General features: G+C 47.0%; 1 protein-coding gene across 2 annotated transcripts in view; it reads left to right on the top strand.

Annotated features, from left to right (window-relative positions):
* The window catches only part of CNDP1 (carnosine dipeptidase 1), a 50,994-nt gene that overhangs the window by 22,195 nt on the left and 10,393 nt on the right, over positions 1 to 18,406 (top strand). For both annotated transcript variants that reach the window (XM_058438263.1, XM_032152054.2), the window contains exons 2-7: positions 668 to 793; positions 3,739 to 3,888; positions 5,265 to 5,427; positions 6,451 to 6,539; positions 11,484 to 11,684; positions 15,427 to 15,511. In XM_058438263.1, the coding sequence (XP_058294246.1) occupies positions 668 to 793; positions 3,739 to 3,888; positions 5,265 to 5,427; positions 6,451 to 6,539; positions 11,484 to 11,684; positions 15,427 to 15,511 (814 nt within the window). The remainder of the gene's footprint in view (positions 1 to 667; positions 794 to 3,738; positions 3,889 to 5,264; positions 5,428 to 6,450; positions 6,540 to 11,483; positions 11,685 to 15,426; positions 15,512 to 18,406) is intronic.

Below are 18,406 nucleotides of genomic sequence, written 5' to 3'. Positions count from 1 at the left end.
GCGCGATCTCGGCTCACTGCAGGCTCCACCTTCCGGGTTCACGCCATTCTCCTGCCTCAGCCTCCCAAGTAGCTGGGACTACAGGGGCCTGCCACCATGCCCGGCTTATTTTTTTGTATTTTTAGTAGAGACGGGGTTTCACTGTATTAGCTAGGATGGTCTCAATCTCCTGACCTCGTGATCTGCCCGCCTCGGCCTCCCAAAGTGCTGGGATTACAGGCGTGAGCCACCGCGCCCAGCCAGAAATTCTTTTGTCTACTACAGTAGTTCATCACACATGAAAGATTTTTGCGTGTTTGTTTTTGGTTCTACCTTGCTCTTTTCTCTCTTTTAAAGATCGCCCTTCACTCCTGGGCAGCAGAACTGGCCTCCCCGAGGGGCCAGGAGGAAACACCTTTTCCTAGGAATAAACGGAATGACGTTATTTAAAGATGAGCTTGTTAACTCAGTTTTTGTCTTATTAAAATTCTTTAACATTGGAAATAAAGTGTTTGGGGAAAGACGTAGCAAAAAATACATGTTTGATTCTACTGCCTTGTGTTATTTTATTCCGACTGACTGGAGGCAGCTGTGTAAGGTAACAAACCTTGTTGAGGAATTTGGAAGGTCCGAAGTCCAGCAACTGGCGCTGATTTTCATTCGTTCCTCCCGTGTCAAACCCTTCCAGGCTGCGTCCCTGCTGGCCGTGCTGCTGCTGCTGGAGGGCGGCATGTTCTCCTCACCCTCCCCGCCCCCGGCGCTGCTAGGGAAAGTCTTCCAGTACATTGACCTCCATCAGGATGAATTTGTGCAGGTAGGAGAAAGAAACTACACACAGAATGCTTGGATTATATCCTTTGGTATTTGGGGGAGACAATTATTTGCTTGGAGATGTGGATTTTTTTTGCCTAATTCCATTTAAAATGCCTGTAACTGCTCATTGGGTTAAAAATCGACAGTATTCATTAGATAGATGGAAGAGATCCTTCCTAGCCATCCCTCCTGTAAAGGGCACTGGGTCTTCATATCCAGCACACTTGGTCCAGGGATGTCCACGCAGAGATGACCAGCACCTCCCCTGAGCTCGAGTCTGCCCTGGTCCATCAGGTCGCCCATTCCTAATGCCACCTGACATTACTGTAAGGCCTGGGCAGAGCTGGGGAGCCAGGGAGCTCTGCAAAGTTCAACAGCAACGTTGTTTGTTTTGTAGCATGTGTGCAATAGGCACTTTATCTCCTTCATTCATTCATTCATTCATTTAATTTATTTATTTGTTTTGAGACAGAGTCTCGCTCTGTCGCCCAGGCTTGAGTGCAGTGGTGAGATCTCGACTCACCTCAACTTCCCAGGTTCCGGTGATTCTCCTGCCTCAGCCTCAGCCTCCCAAGTAGCTGGGATTGCAGGCACCTGCCAACACACCTGGCTAATTTTTGTATTTTTTTCAGTAGAGACAGGATTTCCCCATGTTGGGCAGGCTGATTTTGAACTCCTGACCTCAAGTGATCTGCCCGCCTCGGCCTCCCAAAGTGCTGGGATTGCAGGTGTGAGCCACCACGCCTGGCCCTCTTTTTTTTTGTTATTATTTTTTGAGACAGGGTCTTGCTCTGTCACCCAGGCTGGAGTGCAGTGGCACAAACACAGCTCACTGCAGCCCCAACCTCCTGGGTTCAAGTGATCCTTCTGCCTCAGCCTCCCAAGTTTATAATCCTCTGCTTCACCCCTAATTCACTATACAGGGTCTGTACATACACAGAGTGGGAGTGGGGGTAAAGTAGAGGGAGGAGGAATGGCAAAAAGAGGGAGGCCTGGGGAGCAGGAGGAGACAGGAGGAGACCTGGGGAGCAGGAGGAGACAGGAGGAGGCCTGGGGAGCAGGAGGAGACAGGAGGAGGCTGGGGAGCAGGAGGAGACAGGAGGAGGCTGGGGAGCAGGAGGAGACAGGAGGAGGCCTGGGGAGCAGGAGCTTGCCGGAGCTCACAGACTCACCAGCTCCTCCCCGCCCCCGCTCTCCTAGGCTCTCTTGTCCCCTCTGTGGCCATCTGGTCCCATCCCTACACACCCCCACACATGTGCACACCGATGTGTTGTTGTCTGTGCTCACCAGACTGGGAGCTCCTTGAGGTCTCCCTGAACTTTGCACCCCAAGCCCCCCACATCATGTCTGGCACAGGACAGGCATTCAGTATACATTTATTGGATCAATCAACCAATTTTGGGAATATTATGCAATTAGGCTAAAGGCACGAGGCTGAATGCCCAGCCTACTGTTCCTAAATCTGACCTTCATGTAATCCTTCTTCTTACTGAAATATTAACTAGGCATCAATGCCTCTTGGATTTTTGAAACCCGAGTGGGGTTTCCAGAATCAGTGTGTGGTGGGGATTTAACCCCGGTTTAGGCCTTTCAGCCAAAACATCTCTTCCTAAGTCCCTCAAACATATCCAAATCCACTGAACTCAGGGAGAAGCCAGCAGTCTCTGCTCTGTAAATTCCAGTTTAAAAGTGTCAAACACAATATTCCTTAGAGTTAGATAAATGCCTTCATAATAAAAACAAAAGCGCTACAACCAGGATAAAACTCAAATAAGTCAGGAAGAGAAGTCCAAGATCAGTAAATCTGTAGTTTTTCATAAAAATGCTGATTGTCTCAGTATGAGCCACTCAGGTTCCAAGACAGGCATGTGAATGGTTCTTATCAGTCATTCATACCAGCCAGCGCTGCTGGAGTGGCCGCCAGGTGCTGGGCACTGTGCTGACTCTTGTGCACATGTCACCTCAGTGGTCCTCACCATCACCCTATAGTTAGGGAGCATTACCTTCCTTTTTTCTTTTTTTTTTTTTTTTTTTTTTGAGACAGAGTCTTGCTCTGCCACCCAGACTAGAGTGCAGTGGCACCATCTCAGCTCACTGCAAGCTCTGCCTCCCAGGTTCATGCCATTCTCCTGCCTCAGCCTCCTGAGTAGCTGGGACTACAGGCACCCACCACCACACCTGGCTAATTTATTGTGTTTTTAGTAGAGATGGGGTTTCACCGTGTTAGCCGGGATGGTCTCGATCTGCTGACCTCATGATCTGCCCACCTCTGCCTCCCAAAGTGCTGGGATTACAGGCATGAGCCACCGCACCCAGCTGGGAGCATTACTTTCTCATGCAGATGAGAAAACTCAGGCTAAGGGAGGTTAAGGAATACACTCAAAGTCTCATAGCTATGACAGGCTGAGTTTAAGCCCGAGGTCACAGTGCCTGTGGATCCCAGAGGCGCAGGGAGGGGTGGGCCAGGGAATCTAAATGCAGAGCATGTCAGGAGGGACCTGCAGCCCAGCGGAGGCCCCTGTGGGGTTTAGTCACGGCTCGGAGGCTTCCAGGACCAGGTGTGGGAAGCCAGGAGTCCTGGAGAAAGCTGAGAACCCACCAACTCCTCAGTTCTTAATAATTAGAAACAGTGGGTGGAGACTTGTCCTTCTTTACAGCCCTGGTGAACCCAGTGAGGACCCAGACCATCACCTTTCTCCCAGCCCGTCCTGCCGGATCTTCTATACTAACCAGGCGTCTCTGGCTTCCGGGTTCCTGATTAAATCCCCAGCTCTTCTGTCTGTTACTCTTAAATGTCACAGTGTTCACTGGCACTGTCATATGTTCTCAGGTCCTCGATCAACAGAAGAACACCTGGGGACTTGCTGTCTCCTGCCCTCCCCTCGCTCCCCCCGCAGAGCAGATGTGGGACCCCCATGCTAATGGCCTGCTCCCTCTTCCTCCTAGACGCTGAAGGAGTGGGTGGCCATCGAGAGCGACTCTGTGCAGCCTGTGCCTCGCTTCAGACAAGAGCTCTTCAGAATGATGGCCATGGCCGCGGACACGCTGCAGCGCCTGGGGGCCCGTGTGGCCTCAGTGGACATGGGTTCTCAGCAGGTGCTGTGGGGTTCCCTCCCACCGAGGGAGCTGCTACTTCTAGACGTCAGTCGTGCCTTCCCGGGGGTGGCAAGGGAGAGGCTCATCCTGATCCTCAACCAAAACCCCCCATAACCCCAATTCCCAATGAAGATGAAACATTCCCCTGGTCTCAGATGAAGCCATGTTATTGCTTTCCAGTCACATCAGGACTCCAGAGCAGGTTGGCTCTTAGAAGCCAGTGCAGATGACAAGTGAAGGTCACCTTATCATGGAAAGGACCCCCTTGTACTCTTCACTTCCTGGACACAAAGTTCAAATTTCTCCTTTAAGGAAAAGGAAATTGTCTTTTTCTTTAAATTCATATGCATCTTTCTCAAAGGGGTTGTATCTGGAGCTGCATTTTTTTCATCAGAATCATCTCTTAGAACTCTACTCCATCATGAATGTCTTAAATCTAAGCACCCGCTGCGCTTACTTTAGCACTGAGGAACCTCAGGATCATCCACATTTTCTAGGATTTGTCCACCTAATTTAAGCCAGTTGTCATCTGCATTCTTTCTTTTTTTTTTTTTTTTTTTTTTTAGACAGAGTCTTGCTTTGTAGCCCAGGCTGGAGTGCAGTGGTGTGATCTCAGCTCACTGCAACCTCTGCCTCCCAGGTCCCGGTTCAGGCAATTCTCCTGCCTCAGCCTCCCGAGTAGCTGGGATTTCAGGCGTGCACCACCACACCCAGCTAATTTTTGTATTTTTATTAGAGACAGTGTTTCACCATGTTGGCCAGGCTGGTCTTCAACTCCTGACCTCGTGATCTGCCCACCTTGGCCTCCCAAAGTGCTGAGATTACAGGCATAAGCCACTGTGCCTGGCCCATCTGCATTCTTGCTGAAGAGCACATTCAGCTAATGATGCTAATTGTCAATGTGGATCTAAAGAAGCACTTTACTTTTAATTAGGTTTTGTATCTTAATTAAAAGTGTCTTGGCTGGGTGTGGTGTCTCACACTTGAAATCCTAGCACTTTGGGAGGCTAAGGTGGGCGGATTTGAGCCTGAGAGTTTGAGAACAGCCTGGGCAACATGGCAAAACCTGTCTCTACCAAAACTACAAAAAGGTAGCCAGACATGGTGCACATCTGTAGTCTCAGCTACTTATGGGGAGGCTGAGGTGGGAGAATCACTTGAGCCTGGGAGTGTGCCACTGTGCTCCAGCCTGGGCGACAGGAGTGAGACCTGTCTCCAAAAGAAAAAAAAAGTGTTTCATGGGACTCATTTTAGAGATGGAGAAACTGATGCTCAGTTTCTCCCAATGTCAAATAAGACTCCCAATGTCATGTCTTTGAATTTTCTGGAAGAACAACACAGCATTTTTGAAAATGTGATTCCTGATCACTCTGCAGCTGCCCGATGGTCAGAGTCTTCCAATACCTCCCATCATCCTGGCCGAACTGGGGAGCGATCCCACGAAAGGCACCGTGTGCTTCTACGGCCACTTGGACGTGCAGCCTGCTGACCGGGGCGATGGGTGGCTCACGGACCCCTACGTGCTGACGGAGGTGGACGGTCAGTGAGGCGCCTGGGCTGCAGTGTGGTGCTGCTGTGCTTGCAAGATTGAAGGGGTGAAGATGCGGCTCTGTCCCTGGGTTTTGGGTCTCTCCCTGTCATTAAGGATGCATAGGCCGGGTGCGGTGGCTCACGCTTGTAATCCCAGCACTTTAGGAAGCCAAGGCGGGTGGATCACTTGAGGTCAGGAGTTCAAGACCAGCCTGGCCAACATGGCAAAACCCCATCTCTACTAAAAATACAAAAAAATAGCTGGGCATGGTGGTGGGCTCCTGTAATCCCAGCTACTTGGGAGACCAAGGCAGAATTGATTGAACCTGGGAGGCAGAGGTTGCAGTGGGCTGAGATCACACCATTGCACTCCATTCTGCCTGGGTGACAGAGTGAGACTTCATCTAAAAAAGAACGCATAGAGAGGCAGCTTTCAAAGTCTACTGATCGGTTCACTGAGGCTGGTTTTCTTTCATTTGTGAAAAAAACGATAAACTTTTGTGTCCCTGGATGGAGGTTCTTGAGTTGTGAGGAAAACAGTTGTCTAGGCCACACACTTTCGTTTTGAACAGTATCAAATGTAATTCGCCTTTTATAAAGAAAAAGAAGAAAGCTTAATAGAGATATACACACATCTTTTTTTCATTCTTCTACTAATTGTAAAATCCCAAGATGAGAGGCTATGCCACATGGCACTCTGCAACAAATCCCCGGTGGGTCTCTCCGGTGAACTTGGATAAAACAACTAATTATATTATTAAGGACAGTGGGCTCTGTCTATTGCAAATTAGCTTATCTTATCTGACTAGCTGATGACTGTGTATTTGTCAGGGAAGAGATCCAAGGATCTCTTACGTACAGTCTTATCTGTACATAAGAAATCATACTTTGCAATTTCATAGCAAGATTTGAGCTTGGAATATTATTATAGAAAGCACTGTTAACATTAGGACCCATGAAACAACATTGGTTTTTAACTCACGTGGCAGAGGTGTCCACACTTCTCTGAACATTCTTCTTCCCTTTTTAAAGGGAAACTTTATGGACGAGGAGCGACCGACAACAAAGGCCCTGTCTTGGCTTGGATCAATGCTGTGAGCGCCTTCAGAGCCCTGGAGCAAGTAGGTGGCAGCTGTGTTTGGGAGAGAGGAGGAGGAGGATGGTAACTACAACTTTCTTTGAGTTGTTTGCTGTGTTCTGAGCAAACTGCCTTAGGTCACTTACTCGCCCCAACAATCTTCAGAGGTATGTGTGACAATCGTATCCATTTTACAGATAAGGACAGTAAGCCTTGGGAAGGTCAGAGAACTTACCCAGAGCAGTGCAGCTGGTGGCAAGGCTGATACTTCGAGGATGGATTCCAGCCTGCACTGTTAACCACGTTAAAAAACAAGACACAGCCAAAGACACAACAAGCCTGTGGCCAAGCTGCTATCTGATGGGACTTGTCTTTTCTTCTTTAATCCTTATTTTATCTTATCTTGTCTTTTTAAATCTTCTTTTTCTTCTTGTCACAAAGTATGATTTGTTAGTAGAGACACACACACATTTTTAAAATGTATCAGCTACTTTGCAAATGATCAAGATAGGAATCTCCATGGCATTCCGCAGGAATCCTTGGATCTCGTCCCTGAGAGCACAGTGGTTCTCTTTAGATGTCCAAATAAGGGCTCTGGAGCAGACGCAGGGGTACACATTTGAGGAGGTGGGTCCCCTCTTTCTGGCCTCCAGAGGACACTGCTGGTGGACCCAGGTTTGCACCTTTAACTCTCTCGTGTTTCAACACAAGGATGGTTTTATCTCAAGCCACTCTTCTCCCCTCTCCTAATGAATGTGCTTAGACACCAGCAGAGGATTGGATCTAGCTGTGTGGCCTTGGGCAAGTGACTTGACCTCTCTGGGCCTCGGAATCTGTTCTGTGAAAATGTGTGCACTCCTCCAGGTCAGCCTTGGGGTCTGGTTCCATCTCCCCTGTCCTGGGCGTGGCCTCAGCCCTGTCCAAGGCTGCAAGGCTCTGAGGGCTGAGGGGCCTCCCTGGCACCCTGTCCTGCAGAGCAGACCTGGGCTTCTGGGATGTCTTTTCCTGAAGGTTATTTCATCAGGTGCTGGGGGCTTCCCTCTCAGAAGTTTATTTTCTCCTGAGACATAAGCAGATGGGAGGGGACTTAAGTACTGTGACTCCACTCCTGAGTCTCACAGAAGACATGCTCAGGAAATCAACACAGGTGTCAGCGGGGTCTTGCTGACCACTGCACAGGTGTCTTCTTATTCATGAAGCTCGCATCACATACGCCCTGAGCATTCGATGTGGCCTTGGCTTCTATCTCTGTCTCCCTCTCTTTTTCCCTCTCTCCTTTCTTTCTCTCTCCCTCTCCTTCTCTTTCTTCCTCTCTCTCTCCTTCTAAGGGATAGCAATATTTATAAGAGTGTTCTGATAAAAAGGCCGAAATCTGTTTTGCTTTTTAAATTTCAACTCTGAAAATTACATAATCACAAAGAAAACAGAAGAAATATTCACTGCCCTGGACAAGTCAGTTAATCTCTGAGCCTCACTTTCCTCGTGTGTGGAGTAGGAATGATAGTTTCTACCTCACAAGCTCTCAGGGATTCAGTGAAGAAACATCTCCACGGGGGATGGTGCGCGAGGTCCTTCGAGAGTGTCCCTTTCTTCCTCCCTCTCTCCCTTCTTCTTCTCTGCCCGCCTTGCCTACAGAGCTCTTAGGACACATTCCCTCCCTGGGTTATTTTCTAGGAGGCAGAGTGAGCACTAATATCCATATTTCACAGGTAGAGCAGTAAACTGCCCAGGGGAGGCTTGGCAGACCCAGCTGCTAATCCTAAGAATTTTCTGGCAAGTCATGTTTAATAAAATACTATCCCCCAAAAGCTCTTATCCAACTGAATGACCGATTTTCTAATTTTCTCCTTTTAATTACTACATAACTTATTATTCTCTCATACATAATTCTGTGCTCATGTTGCATTTGTTAATCTGTGGTGAGTCAAGCCCACATATTAGAACTGATTACAGTGTGTGCCGTGTCGTTTATCTACTTGTAATCACTTTTAGAGTTCTGCACGCATCCTGTGCTCTAGGAAAAGACTTTGACCTCTCCTCTTAATGTGGTTCTCAAAGATATGAAGTTATAAATTATAAAGATATAAAAAGATCAAAACCAAATGGGGGAAGAAGCATGTTGTAAAAATTTTAAAGGAGCTATTCCATGCCCTAATATTAACTAGAAAAAAACTCAAGTTCCATTTTGCTGCAAGATCAAAGCCTTTGAATAAGTTAAAAGGCAGATTGAAATCATAGCTGAAAAATAACAGATACTTGAAGTAAAAATTATCCCGAGGCTTAACAATCTTTCAAAGGAAAAAGTTCTCCTTTTTCATGCTCAGAATTATGAGGACAGAAAAGCGATTTGTAATTGCCCAACCTTTCTTGAAACATTCCTTTTGGGGAGAAGGAGAAAAATGCCTCCCTCTGTGGCCACACAGGCAAGCTCTGTAGTATAGAATTTGCTTTTCTGCAGATGCTCCTTTCCCCAATTCTTGATCATAGCATTAAATTGGCAGGACATGTTGGAGGGCACACACCAGGCATTACCTTGAATTCTCCTTCACAATCGTAGTTACAACTCCATTGCTGTAATAGAACTGTGGGGAATGCAAATTCACACATTGAATGTAAATAATAATTTCATGTGTTTATGTTATATGCAAACAAATAGTGGATCTTCAAAGGTGAATGGGCAATGTATTAGTCCGTTTTCATGCTGCTGATAAAGGCATACCTGAGACTGGGAAGAAAAAGAGGTTTAATTGGACTTACAGTTCCACATGGCTGGGGAGGCCTCAGAATCATGGCAGGAGGCAAAAGCCACTTCTTACATGGTGGCAGCAAGAGAAAATGAGGAAGAAGCAAAAGCTGAAGCCCCTGATAAACCCATTAGATCTCGTGACACTTATTCACTATCATGAGAATTGCATGGGAAAGACCTGCCCCCATGATTCAATTACCTCCCCGTGGGTCCCTCCCACAATATGTAGGAATTCTGGGAGCTACAGTTCAAGTTGAGATTTGGTGGGGATACAGCCAAACCATATCATTCCACCCCTGGCCCCACCAAATCTCATGTCCTCACATTTCAAAACCAGCCATAATTTCCCAGTAGTCCCCCAAAGTCTTAACTCATTTCAGCATTGACCTGAAAGTCCACAGTCCAAAGTCTCATCTGAGACAAGGCAAGTCCCTTCCACCTATGAGCCTGTAAAATCAAAAGCAAGCTAGTTACTTCCTAGATACAATGTGAGTACAGGTGTTGGGTAAATATAGCTGTTCCAAATGGGAGAAATTGGCCAAAACAAAGGGGTTACAGGGTCCATGCAAGTCTGAAATCCAGGGGTCAAACTTTAAAGCTCCAAAATTATCTCCTTTGAATCCAGGTCTCGTCCAGGTTACACTGATGCTAGAGGTGAGTTCCCATGGTCTTGGGTGGCTCTGCCCCTGTGGCTTTGCAGGGTACAGCCTCCCTTCTGGCTGCTTTCATGGGCTGGCATTGAGTGTCTGCGGCTTTTCCAGGTGCACAGTTCAAGCTGTCAGTGGATCTACCATTCTGGCGTCTGGAGGACAGTGGCCCTCTTCTCACAGCTGCACTAGGGAGTGCCCCACTAGGGACTTCATGTGGGGGCTCCAACGCCACATTTCCCTTCCACACTGCCCTATCAGAGGGTCTCCATGAGGGCCCCACCTCTGCAGCAAACTTTTGCCTGGACATCCAGGCATTTCCATACATTTTCTGAAATCTAGTTAGAGGTTCCCACACCTCAATTCTTGACTTCTGTGCACCCGCAGGCTCAACATCACATGGAAGCTGCCAGGGCTTGGGGCCTCCACCCTCTGAAGCCACAGCCCAAGCTGTACATCCGCCCCTTTTAGCTACAGCTGGGGAAGCTGGCACACAGGGCACGAAGTCTCTAGGCTGTACATAATACAGGGACCCTGGGCCTGGCCCATGAAACCATTTTCTCCTCCTGGGCCTCCAGGCCTGTGATGGGAGGGGCTGCCGTGAAGGTCTCTGACATGGCCTGGGGATATTTTTCCAATGGTCTTGGGGATTAACATTAGGCTCCTTACTACTTATACAAATTTCTGCAGCCGGCTTGAATTTCTCCCCAGAAAATGGGTTTTTCTTTTCTATCACATAGTCAGGCTGCAAATTTTCTGAACTTTTAAGGTCTGTTTCCCTTTAAAAACTGAATCCCTTTAACAGTACCCAAGTCACCTCTTGAATGCTTTGCTGCTTTGAAATTTCTTCTACCAGATACCCTAAATCATCTCTCTCAAGTTCAAAGTTCCACAAATCTCTGGGGCAGGGCCAAAATGCCATGAGTCTCTTTGCTAAAACAAAACAAGAGTCACCTTTTCTCCAGTTCCAAAAAAGTTCCACATCTCTACCTGAGGACACCTCAGCCTGGAGTTTATTGTCCATATTGCTATCAGCATTTTGGGCAAAGCCATTCAATAAGTCTCTAGGAAGTTCCAAACTTTCCACATTTTTGTGTCTTCTTCTGAGCCCTTCAAACTGTTCCAATCTCTGCCTGTTACCCAGTTCCAAAGTTGCTTCCAAGTTTTTGGGTATCTTTTCAGCAACAACCCACTCTACTGGTACCAACTTACTGTATTAGTCCATTTTCATGCTGTTGATAAAGACATACTCAAGACTGGGAAGAAAAAGAGGTTTAATTGAACTTACAATTCCACGTGGCTGGGGAGGCCTCAGAATCATGACAGGAGGCAAAAGGCACTTCTTAGGTGGTGGTGGCAAGAGAAAATGAGGAAGAAGCAAACCCCTGATAAACCCATCAGATCTCATGAGACTTACCCACTATCACGAGAATTGCACAGGAAAGACTGGCCCCCATGATTCAATTACCTCCCCCTGGGTCCCTCCACAACACGTGGGAATTCTGGAAGATACAATTCAAGTTGAGATTTGGTGGGGACACAGCCAAACCACATCAGGCAACTTGTGCAATTTTTTTCTTCTGTTGTTACTTAGGATCTTCCTGTGAATATCAAATTCATCATTGAGGGTATGGAAGAGGCTGGCTCTGTTGCCCTGGAGGAACTTGTGGAAAAAGAAAAGGACCGATTCTTCTCTGGTGTGGACTACATTGTAATTTCAGATAACCTGTGGATCAGCCAAAGGAAGCCAGCAATCACTTACGGAACCCGGGGGAACAGCTACTTCACGGTAGAGGTATCCACAGAGAGCAGTGCATGGATGGAGGCCTGTGGGGGTTGTGAATGGGAGCGCCAATCCATTCTGGGATCTTGGAGAGGAAGAAAGAAAGCTTTCCTGAGGGCAGAGGCCTTACCTGGGACACACGGCCTCAGGGGAGGTGGGGTGGGTGCAGAGGTCTTGGGGTTTGGGGAGGTCATGAACCCCCAGCACTTGGAGTGGATGTGGCTATGTACCTCGTTCTGGAGAGGGGATTCACAGGGGTTTGTGACTCACAAAGCAAAGCTAGGAAACTCTGGCCATGGGATTTGCAGGCAGGTATGGCAGCCACAGGGAGGTAAGCAGACTGCGCGATCAATGCAGGGGCAACTGTGCTGTGTCCTGCTCCCGGTGTGGGCCTGCTGGCTACAATGGCAGGAGACCCATGTGCCATGGTCACAGGGAAGGAGAAGGAGCATTGGTGTCGCCCGAGGCCAGCATCTGAATCCTAGCTTCTACCATGCCCAGCCTTGTGCAGGTGACTTCACCTTGAGCCTTGGTTTCCCACCTTGAAAGATGGCACAATAACGCCCCCTCCCAGGATGACTGTGTCATTACATGCAGCCTTTAGTTCAGGTTTGACACGTAGTCAGTTTCCTTCCCCTTTTCTCTTTTTATAGTAATACAGGCAATCTGTGATAGTGCCTAAGACATAGAAAGTCCCTCCTGGGTAAATAGCTAATTATTTCATCATTTCAATCTGTTTTCTCATATAACAATGTGTAGGCTGATAATCCATGCTCTATCCAATCCCTAGGCAGTTTTGAGATACAGATGTCAGCACATACACGGAAAGACACATGGCTATGCATTTGAAAAACAGTGAGTGCCTTCTATTTGTCAGATAGGAGGATGCTAAGTCCCAGGGGCATAGGACTGAATAAAATAGTCTCTGCCCTCAGGAAGTTTACTTCTAGTGAGATACAGATACTAAAGAGATGTGGGAGTGACAGAGAAAACAGGAAGCAGGGACTGTCCTCTAGCACCCGCTTTCAAGAAATATGGCTGTGAAAAGTGGGAGAGAGCTGGGATGATGGCTAGAGGAAGCCCTTGGGAGGCAATAGACAGAGGGAGCAGTTGGAGACCTGGGAGGGAGGGGGAGAATTTTTGAGAACAAAGGCACTGAGGAGGTGGGAGGGGGCGAGCTCCAGACCCAGGGGAAGAAAGTAACTTCTTCTGTGAGGGTCTTGGGTAGGTAGAGAGCTCCAAGTCCTGGAGCTTCTTCCCTCTTAGCCTCCATTATTTTCTGTTTAGTAGGAAGTGAGTGTATCTGCAGAGAAGTGATGGCTTGAAGTGGTCACTTTGGGACAGGGGGAAGAGAAGGGATGGGAGGATGAAGAAGGGCCAGGCAGTGATAAGGTCTGGAGTCATCTGTCCATGCAAATTGATGGCTTTCTGCAGCATGCTCAGTGGCCAAGGACAGAGAAGGCCTCGGGGGGGCAGGCTGGCACAGGGGTTGTGGTTACTCCAGACAGTTGTGGTGGAGAAAGCAGGGACGAGCTTGTCAAGGTGTTGAGCACAGAGGGGCTGAGGTGATCAACGGTGGTATTCAGGTTGAACAGGGCAAAAAACGAAGGCAGGAGGGCAATGTACGATATCTTGGAAGGGTCAAGGGACTGACATCTTGATGAAGACCGAGAACAGGTGGTACAGCAAAGTTACAAGAGAGGAGGAGGGGAGCTGTCATCAGGATGTGAGACAGCCAGCTCAAGGTTTCGAAGTGAGACCGTCCACACTCCAGAGTAATTTAGCTAGTGTTATTGCCTAGTGAACGGAAAGTCTTAATGCTAAAGTGACCAAACCGAAGATTGCTCTGGTGCCACATTGAAGATGAAGTGGAACAGAGAAAGACCAGCTGGGCAGGAAGGGTGGGAGGGAATGAACTGAAGAATCAACTTCAAAAAAGCCCAACCTGTAGGAATTGGTAATTGATTGGATATGGTGTATATAGGAGAAATCATGCTGGTACGAAGTAATTGCAGAAGAGATTGAGTTTGGATCTAGATCTCCTGAATTTTGGAAACTGGAAGCATGCTCAAGTGGAATGCACCATAAGCACTCCAGAGTTTTAGGTCTGGTGTTTAAGTAGAAGGTCAGACCTCCAGGGATGAACATTTAAGGTCATGGAGGTATTAATAGTATCCCTGCCCTTAAATTATCATGAGCACCGCATGGTCAGAGATAACCAGGTCCACACATGTTTGTGTCTTTCCACAATGTCAGGCTTTTACTAATGCTATCTCAATAATAAAAGCCATGGGCTCCGTGGAGTTCCCAAGGAGGCAATTCTCCTTAGTGCCTCCCATTCACTCAGGAGTCAGAGCACAGGCACACAGGCTCAAGCTACTCCACAAGGCAGTCAATGCTGTAAAGCATACATCGTGGTATACCTAGCCAGTATGTAAATGTTATAGACTGAACATTCCACAACAAACAAAGTAACATTTACCATCAAGAGAGAAGGAGCTGGGCACAGTGGCTCATGCCTGTAATCCTAGCACTTTGCGAGGCTGAGGCGGGTGGATCACCTGAGGTCAGGAGTTCAAGACCAGCCTGCCCAACATGGTGAAACCCTGTCTTTATGATAAATTTACAAAAAAAAAAAAAAATAGCTGGGCATAGTGGCGTGCGCCTGTAGTCCCAGCTACTTGGGAGGCTAAGGCAGAAGAATTGCTTCAAGCCAGGAGGCAGAGGTTGCAGTCACTGCCCTCCTGCCTGGGTGACAGAGCAAGACTCTGTCTCAAAATAATAATAATAATAATAAGAAGAAGAAATAATAAAAAAAAAAAGAAAAGTGATAGGAAAACAGGTTAATGAACCAGTCCAGGGCGAGTGACGTAGACAAAAAGAAATCCTGGCTTGGCCCGAGTGGTCCAGTGGTCTGGTAAGAAAGAGCCTTTGATCTGGGCAGAACCTTTGGTGGCAGATGCTGGGTGCTTAGCACAAGTGACAGCAGGACAGTGTCTGTTAAGTTTTGAGCTGCTGACGTCCTGGTCATTTTATGACTGCCAAGTACTCTGATAAGAACTGACAGTGGAAGAATGTGTTTGGCTATGTCCTTATCCAGCTGGAGGCAGTCTTTATTGATCAGGCAGAACATCCAGTCCCTGTTTGCAAAGTGCCTTAGGAAATGTAAAATGTAAGATGGAGTCTTTTTCTAAGATGGAGTCACTTATGTCAAGGGTGCCATATACATAAACACTATCCTGTGAGCTCTTGAAACTCATGTAGAGGAAGGATGAGCCAAGTACTAAGCTTTAGAGGTGGCAGGAAGAAAAGATGTTATGACAGGAGATATCAATAGAATTGTCCTGCAGGCAAGAAGAAAGAGAAGAAAGCTTCTCAGAAACCAAGGGAAGAGAATTTTTCCAGAAAGAGGAGTGATCAACAATATGGGATGAAACCAAAAGGAAGACAGCTGTGTAAACATCAATCATTTGGCCAAGGAGAGCCTGGTGATCTTGGCTAGAATAAAGTTGGTGGAAGAGCTGGGGAATCAGTCAGTTTCAGGGGATTCAAGAGATGGTGGGAATGAAGCAATCGACAGAGGGTAGGAAATCCAGTCCCCATGACTGAGAAACACGGAAAGTGAAGTCAGGTCTGGAGATCGCCTACCTGAGTTCTGAGGGACACACGCAGATATGTATTTCACCAAGTGAAATGCTTACGCTAAAGGAACCAAGGCAGGAAGTATATCTCTTGCCTTTTATTTACTCTACAGGTGAAATGCAGAGACCAGGATTTTCACTCGGGAACCTTTGGTGGCATCCTTCATGAACCAATGGCTGATCTGGTTGCTCTTCTTGGTAATGCCTTATTTTGTTTCACTTTTTAAGCATCAGGGATCAACTAAAAGATAGTTCTACTTGATTCTATATGCCTCTCCTTGCTTTCTGAACCAGCTCTGAACAAGGATGTAGATGCTTAGGTTTTCCTCCTCTTGGCAAACTGTTCCCTCTACTTATAAGTAAGTCTGCATTATTTCTTCTCATGGACTGAAACTTCTTCAGTTCATCCATTTTCTTTTATTGGACATTGTGACACATCCAGCCATACTTAAGGACAAGAGGGCAGAGACTCCAAGGATACAAAAGACTGACAGGCCACCCTAACTCCCTTACTGGTGCTCCTAGAATGCCGGGCCGGGTGGGGATGTGGTATTCCCAAGCAGCTAAACGGCAAGTTCAACTTCAGTAGACCTGGCATGACTTTTTGACTGAAGATAAATCAACAAAGGGATGATCAAAAGGGAAAGGAACTAAGCGACACACCAGGTGAGGCCATTCCCCCACTTTCTCAAGAGCATCTTGTTTTTCACGACAGACTGGCCCTTCCGCAGACCAGCCTGCGCCTTGTAGCATGTGGGTTCTGGGTGCGGGTGACCAGGCATGTCCTAACTCTGCCACAGACCACCTGCGTGACCTTGGTAAGTTACTTGAGTTCTCTAGTCTTCGATTTCTCATTTGTAAAGGGGCACAATCGTCTATTCACCTAGTATTGCTTTTAGGATGCAAAAAGGTGATGTGTGCAGAACACTTGTCATGGTGGCTGGAATGCAGCATGTCCATCAGTGAGTAATGGCCTGCCCTGGCCTGCCTCCAGAAATGGTGTCAAATACGTCAGTGCCACTTGGCTTCATTTTTCAAGGTTGCTGTGGCCCCGAGTGGCACAGCGATGCCGATGAATTCCCCGATTGTCCGGGTGCTGTCATTGATTTCCCATGGATTGCCTGTGTGTGCAAGAGGGAGTTGTGTATTTTTCTCGGGGAGCCTGTTTGCCCAGGCTCAATTCACCTACAGCTCTTCTAGGCATCAGAGCTGCCCATGGTGGGTTCCCAGGGAAGCTAAGGAAGTTTAAACTCCAGGGGCCTCACTTACAGGAGCTCCTTCCGCAGTCCTGGAAGGGACACTCATCATTTTATATTCATAATTCGGTGTTCTTTTAAAAAAGAGGTTCACACATTACCTATGCTTTAGACCCTGCAAAACCTCGCTGTGCTCCACTTGGCATGTATAGCTCCTTTATGCAAATTTCACAACATGGCCAGGCATGGTCACTCATGCCTGCAATCCCAGCACTTTAGGAGGCCAAGGTGGGTGGATCGCTTGAGCTCAGGACTTTGAGACAAGCCTGGGCAACATGGTGAAACCCTGTCTGTACAAAAAATTCAAAAATTAGCCAGGCATGATGGTGTAGGCCTGTAGTCTCAGCTACTTAAGGGGCTGGGGCAGGAGGATTGCTTGAGCCGAGGAGGCAGAGGTTGCAGTGAGCTGAGATAATCGTGCCACTGTACTGCAGCCTGGGTGACAGAACGAGACCTTGTATCAAAAAAAAAAAAGAAAAATAATAGAAAAAGCAAAAAAAATGTTTAATAATGTGCCCCATTTGGGCAGACAAATGGCCAGAAAGCATTTACTCCCTTTGGCCTCAGTAGTCCAGGCCATGGTACAATCAGCCCAGATGGCCCAGGTGTTGGGAGGATCTTCTCAAGGTCTTCAGCATCATTTTTAGTTGCACAGCTTTCTCTTTCATTCTCCAAAACTGAATAATGAAATTTACCTATATTTCTACCATCTATCTAGCTATCCATCCATCTATCTATTATCTATCCGTCTTTCTATTCATCCATCCAACTATCCATCCATCCATTATCTATCCATCTATCATCTTTCTATCCATCTATCCATCCATTATCTATCTATCCATCTACCTATCATCTATCCATCCATCCATCCAACTATCTGTCCATCCATCTATTATCTATCCATCTATCATCGTTCTATCCATCCATCCATCCATTCATCCATCTATTATCTATCCATCTATCATTTTTATATCCATCCATCCATCCATTATCTATCCATCTATCACCTTTATATCCATCCATCCATTATCTGTCCATCTATCACCTTTCTATCCATCCATCCATCTATCCATCCATCCATTATCTATCATCTATCCATCCATCTATTTATCTATCTATCTATCTATCATCTATCTATCTATATTATTCTTCTATGGCCTTCTAGTTTTCCTGAAATATAGCTCTTGGATGATATTTCCCATGCTTGACAATTCAGACAGAATACACCCAGCCATTTTCCTTTAAAGAGTTTAAATGGTTTCCAGAAGAATCAGATAGTATGCAACTCACGATTTTGGGGAGTGGAGGTTAATTTTCTGTTTTACCAGAATGAATGTTTTCTCCCCTAGGAACTGCATCTGAAATCTTTAGCAGCACATTTTGCTTTTCCCACAAGCATGATTGCTGCATGGCATCTTTTTAGGCTGTGTGGCTTCAGCCAGGCATAGGATTTGGTGCAGCCCCACAAATGCACATTGCTCTGCTAAGGAAGAATCGGCTCAGGGTCATGAATGAAATTAAAAACGTGGTTTGACTTTCTTCAGTTTTTGATACAAATCAAATAATCAATCCACAGCACAGTAATTTCTGGATTGTGTCCTCTCTGTGGTTTTCGTATGTTTTGTACAAAAACATAAGGACATAGTGTTGAGCTTTAGCGTTTATCAGATGACGAGCAGGAATTTTGCTTGCTGACAGGCTGGGCTGTAGTGGAGATGCCCAGACTTCCAGGGCCCCCTGATGTCAAGTGAGAGTCAGCTCTGCTGTGTCCACTCCTGCAGGCTGACAAGCAGCCATACACACTAGTCAGGATGCGGGAATCCACGGGCAGCCCTTG

The sequence above is a fragment of the Hylobates moloch genome, unplaced genomic scaffold (genome assembly GCF_009828535.3).
Source record: "Hylobates moloch isolate HMO894 unplaced genomic scaffold, HMol_V3 SCAFFOLD_5, whole genome shotgun sequence".
Taxonomy (NCBI): Eukaryota; Metazoa; Chordata; class Mammalia; order Primates; family Hylobatidae; genus Hylobates; species Hylobates moloch.
This window is presented reverse-complemented; position numbering and strand designations above follow the sequence as displayed.